General features: G+C 35.6%; 4 protein-coding genes and 1 pseudogene across 5 annotated transcripts; 2 read left to right on the forward strand and 3 right to left on the reverse strand.

Moving 5' to 3' along the window:
- The window catches only part of LOC104728551, a 9,851-nt pseudogene extending 4,403 nt beyond the window's left edge, over positions 1-5,448 (forward strand).
- On the reverse strand, positions 5,775-7,925 carry LOC104728552. Its single transcript, XM_010447511.1, has 2 exons — positions 7,529-7,925; positions 5,775-7,462 (listed from the first exon to the last, which is right to left on the reverse strand). Exons 1-2 carry the CDS (start codon positions 7,923-7,925, stop codon positions 5,775-5,777), a joined length of 2,085 nt encoding a protein of 694 aa, XP_010445813.1.
- LOC104724861 lies at positions 9,184-9,845 on the reverse strand. Its single transcript, XM_010443421.2, has one exon. It carries the CDS (start codon positions 9,835-9,837, stop codon positions 9,208-9,210), a length of 630 nt encoding a protein of 209 aa, XP_010441723.1. The 5' UTR covers positions 9,838-9,845; the 3' UTR covers positions 9,184-9,207.
- On the reverse strand, positions 9,834-11,865 carry LOC104724860. Of its 2 annotated transcripts, XM_010443420.2 has the most exons (2): positions 10,398-11,865; positions 10,096-10,270 (listed from the first exon to the last, which is right to left on the reverse strand). In XM_010443420.2, exons 1-2 carry the CDS (start codon positions 11,605-11,607, stop codon positions 10,182-10,184), a joined length of 1,299 nt encoding a protein of 432 aa, XP_010441722.1. In that variant the 5' UTR covers positions 11,608-11,865; the 3' UTR covers positions 10,096-10,181. The 2 variants fall into 2 exon arrangements, with proteins under 2 accessions (XP_010441721.1, XP_010441722.1); XM_010443419.2 differs by having other exon boundaries at positions 9,834-11,865.
- LOC104724862 lies at positions 15,119-17,814 on the forward strand. Its single transcript, XM_010443422.1, has one exon. The coding sequence runs from the start codon at positions 15,416-15,418 to the stop codon at positions 17,738-17,740; it is 2,325 nt and encodes a 774-aa protein (XP_010441724.1). The 5' UTR covers positions 15,119-15,415; the 3' UTR covers positions 17,741-17,814.

The following is an 18,021-nucleotide window of genomic DNA, read 5'->3' on the forward strand; positions in this document are numbered from 1 at the left end:
CCTTTTCCTGAAAAATAATATCTTTGTAGCAATCTTTTGCATCTCTAACGTTTTAGCACACACTTCAGAACTCATCAGGAGATGAACACTTTCAATTAACTAACTGCCAAAAATCAATTGCATCATATTTTTATCTCTTTTGCAAGTCGTCTTGCACCAAATCTTGTCTCATTTCAGCTTCATCGATCATAGTATCTTACATTGCGTGTGTATTTGCAGGAGTGGGAAATAATTGAGCCTGAGGAGGCATCATCATCACAAGAGTGAAGGATCTAGATCTTCATACACAGTACTATGCATCTTGATCGTCCCTTCTATTTTTTTTTTTTTTGAATACTCTGTTCTGTGTGTGTTTGAATTTTTGAATGCTGATTGACGACTGGCTTTGATACATCATCTTACCGACACTCTTTTTTTCTGTCCCCTGTTTCTGTTTTAAGATATTGGGGAAATTGGAAAAAAGGACTTTTTTTTCAAAAAAATGTCCATATGTACTTTTATTTTTTAGGTTTGGTGAAATAGGTTTTATAATAATAAAATTTCAGTTTTACCCTTATTTTTTAAAACCAAACTAAATACGAAAATACAATAAATAATAATTAACAAAATTAAAAAAGAAAACCAAATTGATAGAAACCTTTAATCGATTTAGAGGTTTATACACCCCAAATAATGAAAACCCGAAAACCCTTTTACACTTAGCTTTCACTTTTACCAAATCGTAAACCAGAAAAATTGACATCGACAGCGGCTTTGACGGACGGTGAATTACTGCCGCTTGTTCTTCCGATTAATCGACAGCGGTGAGTATCTTTTTCATCCTTTTCTCATCTGGGTGAAGTTTCGTCGTTGATTTGTCCCCATCCTGATTTGGTTTCGTCCTTGATTTCTCATCTTATTTACTCCCATGGTTTTTTTTGCTCCCATCGCTCAATGTCGTTTGCTTCTCTTCAAATCATTTGAAATTCGGCTTCATATTACAGTGTAAATCACTCAAGATTTCTCATTTTGTATAGATTTGGAAGTTGCATGTGGATTTTGTTAATCGCTTTTGAATTCCTATTACTAAATTGAGCTATCAACGATGAGAGTAACGAGCAAGGCTTGTCTTGGTTCATCTTCATCTAATTGTTTCATAGTTTGTCTCAAGAGTTTTGAAATCCCGATAGCTTGAGTTGGTGATTGCTAAGTTTTGTATTAAATTCTCAATTTTGGTAGTTTTAAAAGTTGGTTTGATCGCTTATGAACTGTTCTTGGTTTCATTTTTGGTTTGATAGTTATTTGATTGTATTATGTTTTATGTTTCACATGTTAGGTGTATATGACCAATATTAGCTTCTTGAACATGGAGGACAAAGATGGATCAATCGGATTGATATCCGATTCGTTTATTATTTTTGAATATTTGTTTTTTCCGTGATGAGAGCTTTTTCTCTTATTTCTAACAACTCATTTCGTTGTGTTTGATTTAATTTTGGTTAATTGTTTTGTTCAGGCGTTGGAAAAGAGTACCCTAAACGCCTTTTCAAATACAGTGATGAACCACAAGTGAAGCAGATAAACAATAGCTGCAGAATGTCTATCATGACAAGAATCAAGGATGCTTTGCCAACCGAGTATGAGAAAGTGAAGAGTGATCCTGTGTTTGCTAATGTGTTTGCCATCTACGAGAATGGGTTAGGATACTCTGCGCGTTTGATACACAGCATTATGTCTCAGCAGTTGCTCACAGATAAGAAACATGAGCTTTGGTTTGTGTTTGGAAGGAAGCCAATGAGATTTTCGATGCAAGAATATTATGCAGTCACTGGACTCAAATCCAATGATGATTTCAGCTTTGATTTGAAATCTTGGAAAGAAGACAGTTGGAAGAAGGACAAAGGTTTTTGGGCTAGTTTATTGAAGAGAGATGGGGAGATTACCATTAAGAAGCTGATGGATGTGCACCTAGTAGAAGCTCCCAATTGGGAACCTGAAGACAAGCTAAGATTTGTATATGTATGCGTCATAGCTGGTTTGGTAATGGCTAAGGACGAGAAGAAAAAGATCCCTCTCTCATACATCAAGTTGGTGATGGATCTTGATAAGTTGAGAGCTTATCCTTGGGGTTTACATTCTTTTGACTATCTTGTGACTTCGATCATGGACACAAGAAAGGAGTTGAAGAAGACCAACAATTATATCCTTAATGGCTTCTCCTTTGCACTTCAAGTATGGGTTATGGAAGCAATTCCAGTGATTGGAGAATTGTTGGGAGAAAAGATCAACAAGGAATTCACAAACGGTGCTAGATGTTCTAACTGGAAGGGAGCTGCAAAAGTGTCTTATCAAGACATTATCTTCATAGAGCAATCGTTTGGACCAAAGGTTAGTAATTTCTTTTCTCTATTCTTCTTTAATTGTCATTGTGTGAATATGGTTCTGTTTTTTACTATTGTTTAACCAAATTTTTTGTTAATGTGTTTTTGGTAGGATATCGTTTATCCATACATCTCGAGGTCAGGAAATTGTGACATATACGATGATATAGAGTTTTTTAGGCCTGATGAGATCAATGATGTGGGAGTCAAAAACGTAAACGATTTGGTGCGATCTTGTTACGATTTTAGAGACCATGAGTGGGGTCATGTTGAAACTAATGATGTTGAAGAAGAGAAGATATAGGAGGTTGTAAATGAATATGATCATGTTGAAAAGGAAAGTGATGGAGATAATCAATTTTCTGGGTTGGAAAGTAGCGAGAAGAAGCAAGATGTAAATGTGGGAGCATCAAGCACAAAGAAGAGAAGAAAAAGCACATTGATCATGGTGCAGAGACTCGTAAAATGCAACTCCTATGTCAGCGAGCTGCAACCACTCATGGTTTTGATAAAGAAATGAAGTCATTCATTAAAGGTATGTTTGAAGCTTCTTTCAAACCTTTTAAAGAAGAAATAGGCCAGCGATTGAAGAAGATGGAGGAGAATGTATCAGAAGTGAAGGAGATATTATCCACTCTATCATCAACTTCGACACAAGCCACACTACCATCCTTTAAACCAAAAGATGTGGTAAGTCAATAAATAATATATATGCTTTGGTGTTGTATATGTAATGGTGCATTACCAACTTATTGATTCTTATTTTTGACACAGGGGAAATCACCATCTGTTCAACCAAAGAGTTTGGTAAGTAAAAAGTAACTTGGTAAAACTTGTTTTGGATTTAATGTTTTGGAAATCGGCTATGTATTTTTTTTTTGAAAACATTCGGCTATGTAATTTTTTTGAAAACATTCGGCTATGTAATTGTCTTGGTGAACTTATGTATTATATTGTAAACATTAAACTTTATTTGGATGTCTTTGTTTGTAAACATTAAACTTTGTTTGATCTTTCCATTGACAGGAAGACAACTTTGTTTTCGATGATTTGTTCACCAAATCGGGTGCCATAGACCTTAATATTGACAGTCAAGATTTATTGAGCACTCAAGATTTCTTAGAGAAAAGTGTAGGACATCTATCGCAAAAACCATGTGTACCCGAAGTTGATCCTACAATAGATGCGGGAAAGTATGACGACGATGCTGATTTGGTTTTCGTATCCGATGTTAGATGGAATGCTTTGGAAGCATGGCAAAGGAATCTTGGGTACGTCTTCTAATTTTTATTCTAAATTAGACATATATTTTGTAACATATATTTACAATTGTCCAAATTTTAAAATTTTTACCTTACAAATTACTATTTGTTTCACAGTCACGAACAACTTAAGTTGGGTCCATCGGTAAATAATTTAGAATTACTTCATCGTGTCATTTCTCACAACAAGTGGTTGCACAATCAAGTAAGTATAAACTTGATTTTTCTCAATACTTAAATTGTTCATTATTTTACCATGGTCAAATTTAAATTTAACTTTTATTTGTTTTCAAGGAAATGGATGCGATGATGTATTTATTCCGGGAGAAAACATCTTTAGGTTGAATGAAGTCAGACCGTGTGGGTTTCATGAATTGCATGTTCAGTAAGACAATCAAAGTGGAATACACCAAGTACTTAAAAACAAAGCGTCAGCACAAATGGGATAGTAGACTTCTCGATTATGCTAATGGTGAGTTTCCTTCTCACGGAAAGACAGGTAAACAATGGGGTACAGATCTTAACAGGATATACGCTCCGATTTTCGTCAACGGCAACCACTGGATTTCTGTTTGCATTAACTTCGTCTTAAGAACTGTTGAAGTCTTCGACTGTGCTGGACACAAGAATAGAAGGTATGTCGAGTGTTTCGCAAACTGCATCCCAAGGATTTTGAAAGAAATTAATGCAAAGGTGAATGGAAAAGCATCTCTTTTGACACAATATGAAATCATAGAAATGAAGGTGATGTCCGAGTTGAATAGGTCGAAGAGCGATTGCGGGGTCTATGTATCGAAATACATCGAGTATCATATGCAATCTCTAAGTTTGGATTTGATGACCGATGAGAACATCAAACAAGCGCGTTTGAAGATTGCTGTCGATCTGTGGGAAGCTGCAAATGATCCACTATTCTTGAGCGTATGAAGAACTATGTCCCTCCAAAGTTGGAGTCTCATAGAGTCAAAATTGACTGATTTTTCATCTTTTTAATATGTATTTAGTTTGACACATTGTATGACTTTGGTTTCATTTTTAACTTAATATATGGTATGACTTTGGTTTCATTTTTAACTTAATATATGGTATGACTTTTGTCTTTGTCTTCGATAACTTTGTTCACCAAGTCTATCAAACCAAAAAACAGACTTTTAATTTGGTTTAATATCAGACCGATTTTTTAATTTGGTTTAAGAGCTAATACCAAATTAATAACTTAATTGATTCTGTATCTTGCACCAAACCCGATCCTTTACAGTGACACACATAAATCCCCAAATTTAAGAAACCTAAAGTCTACCTAGTTCTCGTTCGATTGTGAGAAGAAGATGAGCAATGTATCGACAAATTCGACTAGATCAACTAGTTCCCGTGCAAGAGAAAGAGTGGTTGGTGTCCCAAGGAGATGTTGGTGCGGGGAAGGAATTGTAGCTCTTATATCGAAGTCTGATCCCAATCCTTACCTGAGATATTATCGTTGTGGATTTGCTGTATCAAACAAGTTTGATTTTTTTTTTTTTTGATTATAACAGTTGGGCTTCTTGTAGCTTAGGAACGATGATCACACCTTTAAATGGGTTGATGAGGCTTTGGTCAACGAGATAAATACACTAACTGCAAAGAATGTTGGATTTGAGAAGCATCTGAAAGATTTCAGAACAGAGAGATTGGAGTTTGAGAAACTAGTTTACGAGAAGATGGAAAAAGAGATATTTGAGAAGATAGAGGATGCTTTGACTGAAGCAAAAACAAGCAATAAGAAGATGATGGTGATCATAGTGGTGTTGTGCATGATCATGATTGGATGCAGCAAATTACTAGGTTGATGATGTTGTTGTTTTTTTTTTTTTTGATTTTTTTAGCATATTTTCCCCTTTGGACGACCTTCACTGTTTTACATGAGTTTCAGTGTTGTTGTTAATTTGGTTTGATATTCTTAAGTAAGAAACTAGAAAAAGTGAAATATTGAAATTTTGTAACCAGACTTGACAACTCAAGAGTAAACCATAGACTGGGAATGTTTTAAAAACCTAACAAAGAATAAAACATAACCATAACTATATTGGAACATCACATGTTGATCTGTTGTGTCCTTCTTTACCACAACGGCTACACTTGTGTCTCTTTGACGATTGTGATTGTTGAGACGCTCTTATCTTGTCTTCAACCGTTTATGTCTTCGTTTTCTTCGTCTACTAGGGTGTCTTCTTGTTTCAGGTGGTAAAACTTTTGCAGTCTCAACGTGGTCAGGGACGCCCCATTCGTTCTCTGGAATACCTATTGGATTAACAGTCTCCTCATAATACTCTCTCCAACTGGTGGTGCTATACATATCATCAGCATATCGATACAGATCAGTACGTATATCAAAATCTCCTTTGATTGTGTGTCTGCAAGGGATTTTGCCCATTTGGAACTTCCCACATGAACATGTCCTTCTCTCCAAGTCAACCACAAAGTCTACCCCAGTCGCTTTAACCTGTAAAATGTTTCTTCCAATCGGATAACTTTTAAAGTATTTACCTTTCCCTATTCTTCTTGAAATCTTATTCTCCACCTTAACAGTTAAAGGATCTTTCTGCTTGGCACTTAATTCTCTTCGCTCAAAAAACCAGTGTGTTAACATCTCTCTGATGGTGTCTAATAAAGGGATTACTGGATACTCTCTAGGTGATCTCAAAGCTGAATTGATCGATTCTGCAGCATTGTTTGTGTTCAAGTCATATATGTATCCAGGGAAATGGTATCGAGCCCATTTTTTAACCTGAGCATCCTCTAGGTACTCTCCAATCGCAGGACTGATGTTGCAAATTTCTCCAAAAAGTTTTTCAAACTCAACAACTCTATAAGCTTTAGACGCTCTTGAAACCAAATCAACCACACCCCTTCCCTTGTGATATGTAATAACATTACCAATCAAGTGATGGATGCAAATACCATGAGTAGACAATGGATAGATTTTTTCAAGTGATTTGCTAATTGACACATGCCTATCTGATATGAAAGATAAATCTTTATCATCTCCAATAACAACCTTAAGCTGCTCAAAAAACCACTCCCATGAAGAATCATTCTCAGAATCAGCAATTCCAAATGCTATTGGATACAAATTAGAGTTACCATCTACAACTGTAGCAACTAGCATAACTCCTTTGTATTTGTTCTTCAGAAATGTTCCATCAACCACAATTACTTTCCTCATTCCCTTGTAAAATCCTCTTATGGACTGACCAAAAGAAATAAATAGATATTTGAATCTACTGTCGCAATCAACTTCATAATTTGTAAACGTACCCGGATTCGCTTCTTGTATCATGTACAAGTACTTTGGAATTTTACCATAACTCTTCTCAGGAATTCCTCTAACTTCGTTCATTGCATACTCGCGCGACTCCCATGTTTGAGAGTAAGTTAAATCACAACCATACTCTGTACGAATAATATTAATGATATCATTCGGTTTAGGCCCTTCCAATACACCCTCATAATTCTGCATAATGAGATGTCCAATTGTTTTAGCTGAAGGTGTCCTACAAAATTTCTTCTTCTTTGAAGGAGCACAATTATGGTCCCCCACAAACTTGTTGATCTTGAAATACGTAGACCCATTTAAACACTCAGCACGAAGACTCCATTTGCAAATATCCTCTATGCAGCGTATACACCAGAATTTTGTATCAGATTTTGTAACCCTGTAGTCACAGTTGTACCTCATCGCATACAATTCCATTGTTGCTTGTAACACTTCTTTGCTTTTGAAATATTGACCTTTCCTTACGCTCACACCTTTGAACAACGTTCCAACACCATAACCAGCGTTTTCGACGGATGCTTTATTCCCTTAAACAACATTCTGTTTGGCATCATCAGTACCCACAAATAAAGCTAGGTTTTCACTCGGTCTACCATCACCATCTTCATCACTTGAAACCCCTGGTTCTTTATTCAAATCCAGTTTGAATTTGCTCCCAACATCCTCAACACCACCTTTGAATGTCACACACAAATTTATTGTTTTCTTCTTTTTATAGTATGAAAGAAAATTTGTGACCTGACTATTGTTCATCATAACGACAGGAGGACAATCAGCAGAGAGATCTGTGGGTAAAAAACTTAGCTCCATATCAAACATACTAGGCTCTATTCCATAGGCTTCTGAAACCATAATCTTCATTTCTTCATGTGTTGTACTCGATTCCAAAGTTAGTAATCTTCCACGATTTTCTTCATCAATAATAAATCTCCACTCACGATTGTCAAACAATCTCCACACACCACTCTTAACATAGATGTGCATTGCCATCAGTCGAAAATGGTGAAAAGAAATGGGAGAAAACGGTTTTACAGAACATAAACTACCGCACTAAACGATTAGGGTTGTTTTAAAAATTTCTAAAAAAGTTAGACAACTTTTTCTAAATTTCGTAGAACATAATCTTAACAAACAATTACGATCTTACCTAATTATTAGGTAAATATTGAGTTTCATATTCTAAAGATTCACTTTCTATATTTAGCGATCACTAAAATTTTCAGAGTATACAGTCTACTTTTGTGTAGTAGATGTCTACTAATTTTCTCAGAGATAGAGTAAAAAGAATAAAACATATTATAACGATTTTAGAGCATAGAGTAAACAGTAGAAAGATTATACTAAAACGTTTAGAACATAGAGTAAACCGTAGAATACAAATTCTGAATTTTGTAGAATTCATAATTTCGGGACACTAAACTATTTAGAACAAAAACTATTCCTGAATTTAGTATAACATGTACAAAATGTTAGAACACATCATCTTAAATTTTCAGAACAGCAGAAAACGTTTCCTAAATTTTTTATATCAAATTTTATCCATCAAAAAAACAACTTATACATTTTTTTTTTTTGAAAAAAATTATATTACCTCTATTATTGTATATCTACTTATTTTCCTATATTTCACATTTTAAAACTTGTTAAATTTGGGTTTTTCAATTTTTATGGGTATTTTAGGTAAAAATGACCATTTTCAAAAAAAAGTATAGATGGACAAATTTTTTTTAATGATCCTTTATTTCCAATTTTCCTTAGGATATTTTCGTCCACTATTTTAAAAACAGTTTTTATTTTCTTGGATAACTAACTAAAGGTTCAACAAAAAACAAACTTTTGAGATCCTGGACCAAAACATTTTATATGGTTCCCAGGTGGTAAAACAAACTTTACAACCAGTTTTTATTTTCTATATTCAACACAATTCATGTATTAATCATGTTTTTATTATAGAGTACCAATACCAAAAATTTACAATAGCTTGAAGAGTTAAAAATAATAACAATAATAATAATAGTACTACAGCTACAGTATATAATATTCAATTACAGCCCAACCATCACCTACTATCTTCTTTGACCAATTTTTGCTGTTTAAAATCTTTAGGATTTGGAGAAAACTGGTTACAATGATCATCAGACACCGCCAGTTATTCAGCAACAAAACCAACTGCCCCATTGGACAGGTTAGTGAAGAATATGACTACAAAGGCTGAAGTTGTGCGACAGGGTAAAAAATAAGGAACAACACAGGAAATAACATAGTAGAGTTTTTACTTGGCCACAATGAGTCTGGCTCTAGCATTCTCCTCTGTGGTCTGGAATTGGTCTCCGAGACCAAAATGAGCCATCAATAACCAAACAAAGCTGATGAATTCACCTCCTTTGCTTAGTTGCGCTACATGTTGTTTGGGGTCACAGTAAGTTGCTCCATAGCAAATCATCTCCACCCACACATTGCTCACTATCATCCACTTTGTGCTCCCACTTATTTGCTTAAGTGCATTTGCTAGTCTACTCGCATCAGCTAGCACATTCCTGCGTTGATGTCTCCTCCCTTTTCTTTCCCTTGACTCCCCAAGAGAAGATAAAATCCCATTGCATACATTCTCTAGGTCTATATCTTCACGGTTCTTCCTCTTCAAGAACTTTTTAGCTTCTCCACTCTTCTTAACTTCTGCAACAGCTTCCATAAAACTTGTCTTATCGATTCCTGCAACTGTTGACAACATAGCAGGCTGCACGAATAAGAGGTACATCATGTAATCTGAAAGGATTTTGCTGAACTCCCGGTTACATTCATTCTCTGATGTTGCTTTCTCTGTTTTGTATAAGAGCTCAGTAGCAATATGCCACATAAGAATGCTCTGATCATAGTCTGCTTGAGTGCGCAGAAGTTTCATGCGTAGCGCCTAATTTAATATGTCGTGCAACACCCACTCACCCCTTGTAGAGTATATATCACTGGCAGTCTCTGCCCTATCAGCAGCTTCAGATCTTCGCTTAACCTCTTTAAATATGAACTCCCACATTTGTTTCGTTATACGATCACTTGATGTATAAATCACCCGGTTGAGCTGATCTGAGATGCCGAAGAAGTCCAAGACATAGTAGATAACAGGGATACCAAACCAGAATCTCAGAAACAGCTTCAAAGGGGAAAGAGCATAATACAACTTCCTGTTGTCCGTGGATGATTGAACAATGAGCTCATTCAACCAGCTGCGAGCAAGATCAATCTCATGTTTCATGTTCTTGAAACAGAAGCTGATCCCTCGGATGGTATATTTGACGGCAACATTAATCCATAATGATTGAATGAAAGCGTCAAAGAATCTGTGAATCCATCCGTCAGTATTGTGGATGGTCGAAGATTTTAGTCCAAGAGAGTACTCAATCAGGTTATATGAATATATGTATTCAGACCATCTACGAAATATGAATTTTCTATCAAGAACCTCACATTTGCTGCCTTTTTTTCTGTGGGAACAATCGCATGCCTTCCACTTCAACTTCCTAAAACTTAGGATTGAGTTGAATACTACATCGACCAGGGTGTCCTTACGATCCTCATCCTCCTTTGGCTTCTTAAATCTTGCAAATGTCCAATCAGAGACACAGAAGATGAAAATAGCAACAAAATCAACTGCTATTCCACTGATGAGTAAGACGTACGTTAGGTCCACATTGAATCTGTTGTATTCAGATTTCTTGGCTGTTACGAAAATGCAGAGGGATGAGACAAGTGATGCTAAGGCCATGAACCGGAAAGATATTCCAATCCAAGTATGGAGAATGTTAACTTTGGTGTAAAAGGTGCCATAGATGAAACTAAGCTCCACCTCTAAAACACTCAAAGTTTCCTCTGGTGTGTCTAGTGAGAGGAAGAATACTTTGCTGTTGTTCAACTGCTCAGATTGCGAGTTAAACATGAGATCAACCACAAGGCCTTTAAAGATATTGAAGTACTTGTAAGCGTACTGGACAGCCTCGAGATCTGTCAGCTTGTTAGGTGGCCTCACTAAAACCTTGGGTCGTTGACCTTTCTCGACCTCCTCGATCCTAACTATTTGGGTAGGTTCTCTAAGCATCTTCCTAACTGAAAACTCCTCCATGAGCCTTGCGTAATCCGGTCCAGGATCAGGATCCTCGAGCATCGAGTTCTTGAAGGTTTCAAGACTCGCTCCACGCAATGCTTGTATCCTCTCTACATACTTGATGACTCCGGCTACGAGCATGAGCGATGTGGGTACCAAAAGATTGTTTGGTATTGAGAGAAGAAAGACGTATAGAGTGACGGTTCCTTGACAAACAAGAGCGAACAAGCTCCTGAGCCAGAGGTCATTGTCCTCAATAGCAAGAGCTGTGATAGTGTCAGGACCACCGAGGTGTAAGAGAAGGAAGGTTGCCCAGAAAGCTAAGAGATCGGTGTTTTTGGGTTGCGGTTCGCTTCCTTGATTGTCTGAGATCTGTCCCACGGCGTACTCTGCTGCCCAGTTGGCTAAAAGATACGCCGACCAAATGAGCAACCGGAAAAAACGGCGGTGAGTTCGTTTTCTGTTTGGTGAGAGAAGAACCAGGAATGTCTGAAGAGCAAGACTGAGAATCACCAGACCACGTATGTTCCATTTGTCCCACAGATCCTTCACTTCCTTCGGTATTGCCTCACCCATGTTCGTTCACCTTGTCTCCACTCAGGTTTGACTTTTTTTTCACGGAGGTCTTGTTCTGATTGTCTTCTTATAATTTATATTCGTTAATCAGAAAAGAAGAAAGAAACAAAGAAAATCAACAACACTCAAAATGGATTTTCCGGCAATGTTGTGAAATAACTATAAAATAAATAAAAACTAATGAGAAAGATGATGGATAAGCCAATTTTTGGTTAAAAAAACATTTGGTGAACAATTCAAATAAAGTTACGAAATAACCTTTTCTACAGTTTTTATTTAAAATTGCATATTTTCTTATTTTATATTGTGGTCTTAAAAAAAAATTGAATCAGACAATATATGCAGAAAATGTCTACACGTTTTTAGTAGAGTAAAAAAAAGATAGAAGATAGAGGGGAAGAGAAGGAACCTTGAGCGTTTAAGAGTTTCTCAATTGCTTAAAACGCACAAATGAATACAATACTTGAAACAATTGGTTGGTTTATGTTTAGTTTGGTGCTTATGTATTTGAAGGCTAGCTATGTAGTTCACTAATTTATCTTCTTCTTCTTTTATTTCTTGCACTTTTTCATAATGTTTGGGATCTGTTTCCATTAGTTGTCTTAACCTATCCCATTTTATGAATGTTATTTTCCTAGTGAGAACATATGCGAGATAACTTGAATGTTAAAGAGTCAGTTCAAAAGTTAAGATTAGGAATTCAAAGTGTGGTGTCGACTAAGTGTACAGTGAAATACAGTTTGATTGATCTCTGCTTTAGCGGTGTGCATATTCTCTTACTCTACAAACCTCTTCCCTTTTGGTGACAGCTAGCTGCCTCTCTCTTGTGCGTAACTCGTGACCGACACTACGTAGGTACCAGTGCAAGTGAGGTGTCGGTAGGTCCTAGAAACAGCGGCAATGGCGCGAAAAAAGTTTCAACATAAATTTAGTTAGATTCAACGTAACTACTCAAACACCATATAGATAATTTAAGTATATCTGACTTTAGTTAGATTCAATAATTTTTTCAATACCATATAACATGTAGGCAGAGCAGCCTTATGTATTTGTCTATTTGAAAAGGGAATTTGCCCAAGGCCACAGTAAAATTATTATTTTGCCAAAATTCAAGCTATGCGTTTGAGCTCTTTGTTTGAAAAATGCATGACATCAAAATTCCTATATTAATAAATAGGTATTGAATGAGTTCACTGTCATCAAAATTATAAAGAAATTATAAAGAGAGTGGTTTTGACTTTTGATTGAAAACTTAATTATTTGAATTCAGTGAATGATTTTACTAAAGAAAAAAAAAGCTTTCTTGAAGTATAAAATGTTTCTAAATTATCGGTTTTATTATCATTTTCGTATGCTTTAAAATAATATTACTTTATAAAAAAAATCATAACAAAGATCACGTTCCCTATTTATAAGTGTCTTTTAAGTCTTCGTCGACTTGAGCACGGCACTGGACGTTGGTCTATTTATTTTGGTATAAACAAAGACTGGAACTGGAAGTCTGGAAATTCAGTAATCATCTCGATTCTTCATTTCTCTTTTTTTTTTTCCATTGTTTTGAATAAAGAAAGACTTAAGACCATTCTTATCCGGTTATCTCTAAACCTCAAATGAATATTTTCCATATTAATCTATTTTTTAACATTTTTGAAATACATTTTTATGACATTCTTTCTTATCTTGTATTTAAACAAGTCCCAACCAAATTCTGTACAATTCTTACAACCAAACACAATCATTTCCTTATTTGATAATATTAATTTCCTAAAAACTATCTAACTAATTTAAATCAATATGTTAGATTAAAATATAATTCTCCTTACACTTTTATTTAATCTTATATTTAATTATTTTAATTACTATTTAATACATAAAATTAATAAAATTTTAGATTTTTTTCAGCATATTATGTAATTTAAATTTTTATAAACGGATATATATTTTAAAAACTGTTTTAGGATATTTATAACCAAACAAGTATATCCACATATAGAGCTCGAAATACATTTTTGGAGTACAATAGGGTGTCATCACTTTTTGGCTTTTTGCCAATTTCGGGTCAGATTTTTAACTAAAATTATAACCGATTCAATTATCCGGATCCTTCTTAAGATTACCGAATATTTTGGATCGGTTTTTAATCCATAGCGTACTTATTTACATCGAAGTAATGCCAATTAATGCTCATTGTATCTTAGGAAAAATCTAATTTGCATGCCGAATTTTAAGGGCTGAATTTGACAAAAAAAAATTGATAACACAAATTCTGTAATCACATCCCTATAATATAGCAACTAATTTAATATAATACATCTTAGGAAATATCTAATTTACGTTTAATAAACGATTACATATTTGGTAAGTTCTTATTAGTTTTAAATGTACACTATTAATCCAATAATATCAATTCAGAATCAAAATAAGAATATGTCATATTATTCATTCCTAAATCATAACTAATCAAATCATAAAATGTATATTCTCAATTTACGAATCAAGAGTTTCTACAAGACCTACCTACAATAGTTAACAATATATATATATATATATAGATATATGCAATTCATCATCGATTACAAACACCACTGAACCATTACAATATCATATCAACAAAATAATATATATATGATATATAAAGTAAAACCTAGTTAATATTAAAAATGAAGACACTTTTTTTACATAATAGCCTAATAGGAAAACATTTCCATTATTAATTTTTTTAATTAGTGTAAAAATTTTAAAAATCCATAAATAATATGCAACGAAAACGCTCTCGTAGTCTCATCAATCTTAAGTCATACTATATTTTAATAATACATCAAGCAATTACCAATAGTATAATCCTGAGTTACTGCTGTTCTTGTCTGCTCTCAAGTGGAGGTTGCATATTTGCATATATCAATAACTAATACACCTCCACACACGTTATTACCACGTCTCCTAAAAGGAAGACAAGTAATTCGAATTTTATACTATTTCTACTTTTGTCTTGTTCAAATAAATTAAACAATAGCACAACAAATCTAAGTTTTGTAAAACGAAGAAGTTTCACTTAATAGGATGATCTGCACTTAATTTATCCAGTTACGCGAGTGTACTGTGTATATGTAATATTGAAAACACACCTATGGGAGGGAGAGCACTAATTAAGGTTGATTTTCATCACACCATCAAAATTCAAAACTGATCGTTCATTGCGTTGACAAAAACAAAACGGAAGATCATTCAATGATCTTGTTTTTTTTTTTTTTTTTAAATTTGAAGAAAATGTGAAAGCTGCATGGGCTTAATACTTTTTATATTAGTGTAGAAAAGTCGAATGCCAACTCTATAATAATGTAGTAGTACTGTTGATTTGTTTAATCTCTAAATTGATGATCATTGACTTTAGAATTCGGACAGCCTGTCTTGATGAGATTAACTCTTGATTTTTTTATGTTATTTTTCAAATATATATTATGATGTAATTATAGGAAATATTTGTATATTATTTACAATTAGCATTCAGAAATTAAACATACGTTATTATTGTGCTCATACTTAAAAAAAAATTCTCATATCTCTTGTTTACTCAGTTAGTCTCTCGGTCTAGGCAAATCGATGGCTTCAGATTCGGGGCATGAGTTGAAGCTCATATCACTCTTTTCTCAACTAGCCTCTCTCGAAGATTCGGGTCCGGAGGTCATCATACCAGCCATTACTCAAATAATCTCTCTGGTCAGCTCAATGGGTTTGGATTCGCAGCCGAAGCCGGAGTCAGAGCTCATGTCACTCATCACTCACTCAATCAGTCTCCATCTTCAACTCTATGGATGTGGATTCTCAGCCGGAACCGCTAAGGAAGCTCATATCATTCATTTCCCAAAATCTCGATTCGGAGCAGAAGACGGTCCATGATTCAGAGTTCATGACACTAGTTGGACAAACTCTGGCTCTCAAGCCGGAGCCCGAGCTCATATCACTCTACTACCGCCAAATACTCTCCCTCGACTTATTTAAGGATTCAGATTCGGATCCTGAGTCGGAGCTCGTATCACTCATTTTTCAACTAACGTTACTTAACCATTCTAATTCAGGTTACCGTTTGGGTGTCATATCACTCATAACTCAAATAATCTCTCTGGTCGAAACAATGGATTTGGATTCACAGCCAAAGGAGAAGTCTGAGCTCTTATCGCTCGCTACTCAAACAATCTCTGTCTTCAACTCTATGGATTCGGATTCTCAGCCGGAACCGTTGCCAGAGCTCTTATTACTCATTTCTCAAGCTTCATCTCCAACAAACTCTAGACATTTGAATTGGGCGTTCAGAACACTCGTTCGTGAAACAATGTGTCTCGACCCGGAGCCGGAGCTCGTATCACTCATCTATCAAATATTCTCCCTCGTCATATCTATGTATTCAAAGTCGAGGAAGTTTACTTTCTTGTGCCCTCAACAGCAAGTAAGATTTGAAAATGGAAAATTTCATGTGGTTGAAGAAGAAGTCTTGTGGAGCAGCGATGATAAGTGGTACTGCCTACCTTATAACTGGGAGAATTTCGGGTCAACTGGAGAAGACGCTACCCTTTTTTTCTGCCGAGGATGCAATGGCAAGAACCACCAAGATTATGATAAGGCTCCTGTTGTGATCAAACACACTCTTCATCCAAAACATTCTCTTCAGTTTGTCATGTCGCAACACGATGTTAGGACGAGGATATGTTATTGCTGTGATGAAGATCTCAACAAGCTATTTTATTATTGCTCGGTTTGCGATTTGGCTATTGATCTTGCTTGTGTGGAGAAACCACCAGTCTTATCTATAGACCATCCGAAGCGTCACGAGCATCCACTTACCCTGTTTCCAAAACACGCTTCCTTAACTTGCGACGTTTGTGGCTTGTCTGATTCAGGATGTCCTTTCTATATATGTTCCCCTTGTGGCTTTGTGGTTCATCAAAAGTGTGCCAACTTACCGCGTGTCATAAAGATATCACGCCATCCCCATCGTCTTTCTTTTTCCCCTTGGTTTGATCAAGGAGAATTAGCTTGTAATGTTTGTGAGAGAAAGATTGGAAAGGATTATGGGTGTTATTCTTGCATTAAAGAAGATTGTTTGTTTGCGGTTCATCCAAAATGTGCCATACAGAGCAATGTGTGGGATGGTGTCGAACTTGAGGGGGTGCCGGAAGGAGAAGATGATGATGATGAAGGAAAGCCATTTGTGAGGATAAGCGATGGAATCATACAACATTTCAGTCATCAACAGCATCATTTGAGATTGGCTACGTACACAGATAATAAAAATTACGACGAGAATAAGATGTGCCAAGCATGCATCATGCCAATCTATTTCGGCAGCTTCTACTCATGTATGCAATGTGAGTTCATTCTCCACGAAGTATGTGCAAATTTTCCTCTCATAATATATCACCCAATACATCCACATTGGCTCACTTTGGTAGTAGGATATGATGGTGTAATGACTGAAGAAAGTAAATGTTCAGCTTGTCCTTGGTTGTGTACAGCTGGTCTCTTCTATAAATGCCACAAAGAACTATGTAGTTTTAAGCTAGATGTGCAGTGTGCCACATTTTCCGAGCCATTAGTCCATCAAAGTCACATACATCCTTTATTCCTAACATCCAAACCAGGAGAGCAAAGAAGATGTAATGTTTGTAAAGTGTCAGAACATTGTTCCAAAACTGAAACATTCAACTGCATTGAGTGCGACTTTGCCTTATGTTTCAAATGTGCTACTTTACCTCCAAAGGTGAGGTATACGGATGATGAGCATGTGCTCGCTCTTTCTTATGGGGAGAAGACAAGTACCAAGAAACATTGGTGTGAAGAATGTGAGGGAAAAATAGATCAGAGCGTAGGATTTTATCTGTGCGATGAGAGTTGTTGTGTTGCCCTACACATTGAATGCTTGCTTGGGGTGGACTTATACATGATTCCGGGTTCATCATGGTTCCACTACGGTGAAAAGGTAGACGTTCTGCTTAACAATCGTAATACGTCTCGACCTATTTGCACTAATTGTAAGAAGCGTTGTCCACACAAAATAGTTTTGCAGTGTTCTGGATTTATATTTTGTTCCACATTTTGTATTCGTGAGTCAGTTGATAGAGTTGACAAAATACCTTGACGGTCATCGTTACGGTTGTAAGAGATATTGTTGAATTAATTTGTATTCTGTTGTATTTCCACGGATTTATAACTCAGAAGTATTTTGTTTTGCATCGTTGGTAATAATTCTTGAATTTGATCTCTACGTTCTCAAGCACATCTTTTAATAAAAAGCAAAGATGCTTTGGTTGAGCCAAAACTCTTACCATCCTTTCTCAAACCCTCTCCTCACAATCCCATATATTTTGGATCTACCCTTCTTCGGTATGCTCTAAAACGTTCACCAGTCCGTACATATAA

This window comes from Camelina sativa, chromosome 11 (assembly GCF_000633955.1).
Source record: "Camelina sativa cultivar DH55 chromosome 11, Cs, whole genome shotgun sequence".
Classification (NCBI taxonomy): domain Eukaryota; kingdom Viridiplantae; phylum Streptophyta; class Magnoliopsida; order Brassicales; family Brassicaceae; genus Camelina; species Camelina sativa.

What these genes read in the sequence shown, in the direction of transcription:
- LOC104728552 (XM_010447511.1), bottom strand. Translation starts at nt 7,925, where the DNA reads ATGGCAATGCACATCTATGTTAAGAGTGGTGTGTGGAGATTGTTTGAC. An exon ending in AAGTGATGAAGATGGTGATG is followed by an intron (nt 7,463 to 7,528) that starts GTAGACCGAGTG and finishes ATGTTGTTTAAG; the next exon opens with GGAATAAAGCATCCGTCGAA.
- LOC104724860 (XM_010443419.2), bottom strand. Translation starts at nt 11,607, where the DNA reads ATGGGTGAGGCAATACCGAAGGAAGTGAAGGATCTGTGGGACAAATGG.
- LOC104724861 (XM_010443421.2), bottom strand. Translation starts at nt 9,837, where the DNA reads ATGAAACTTCTGCGCACTCAAGCAGACTATGATCAGAGCATTCTTATG.
- LOC104724862 (XM_010443422.1), top strand. Translation starts at nt 15,416, where the DNA reads ATGGATGTGGATTCTCAGCCGGAACCGCTAAGGAAGCTCATATCATTC.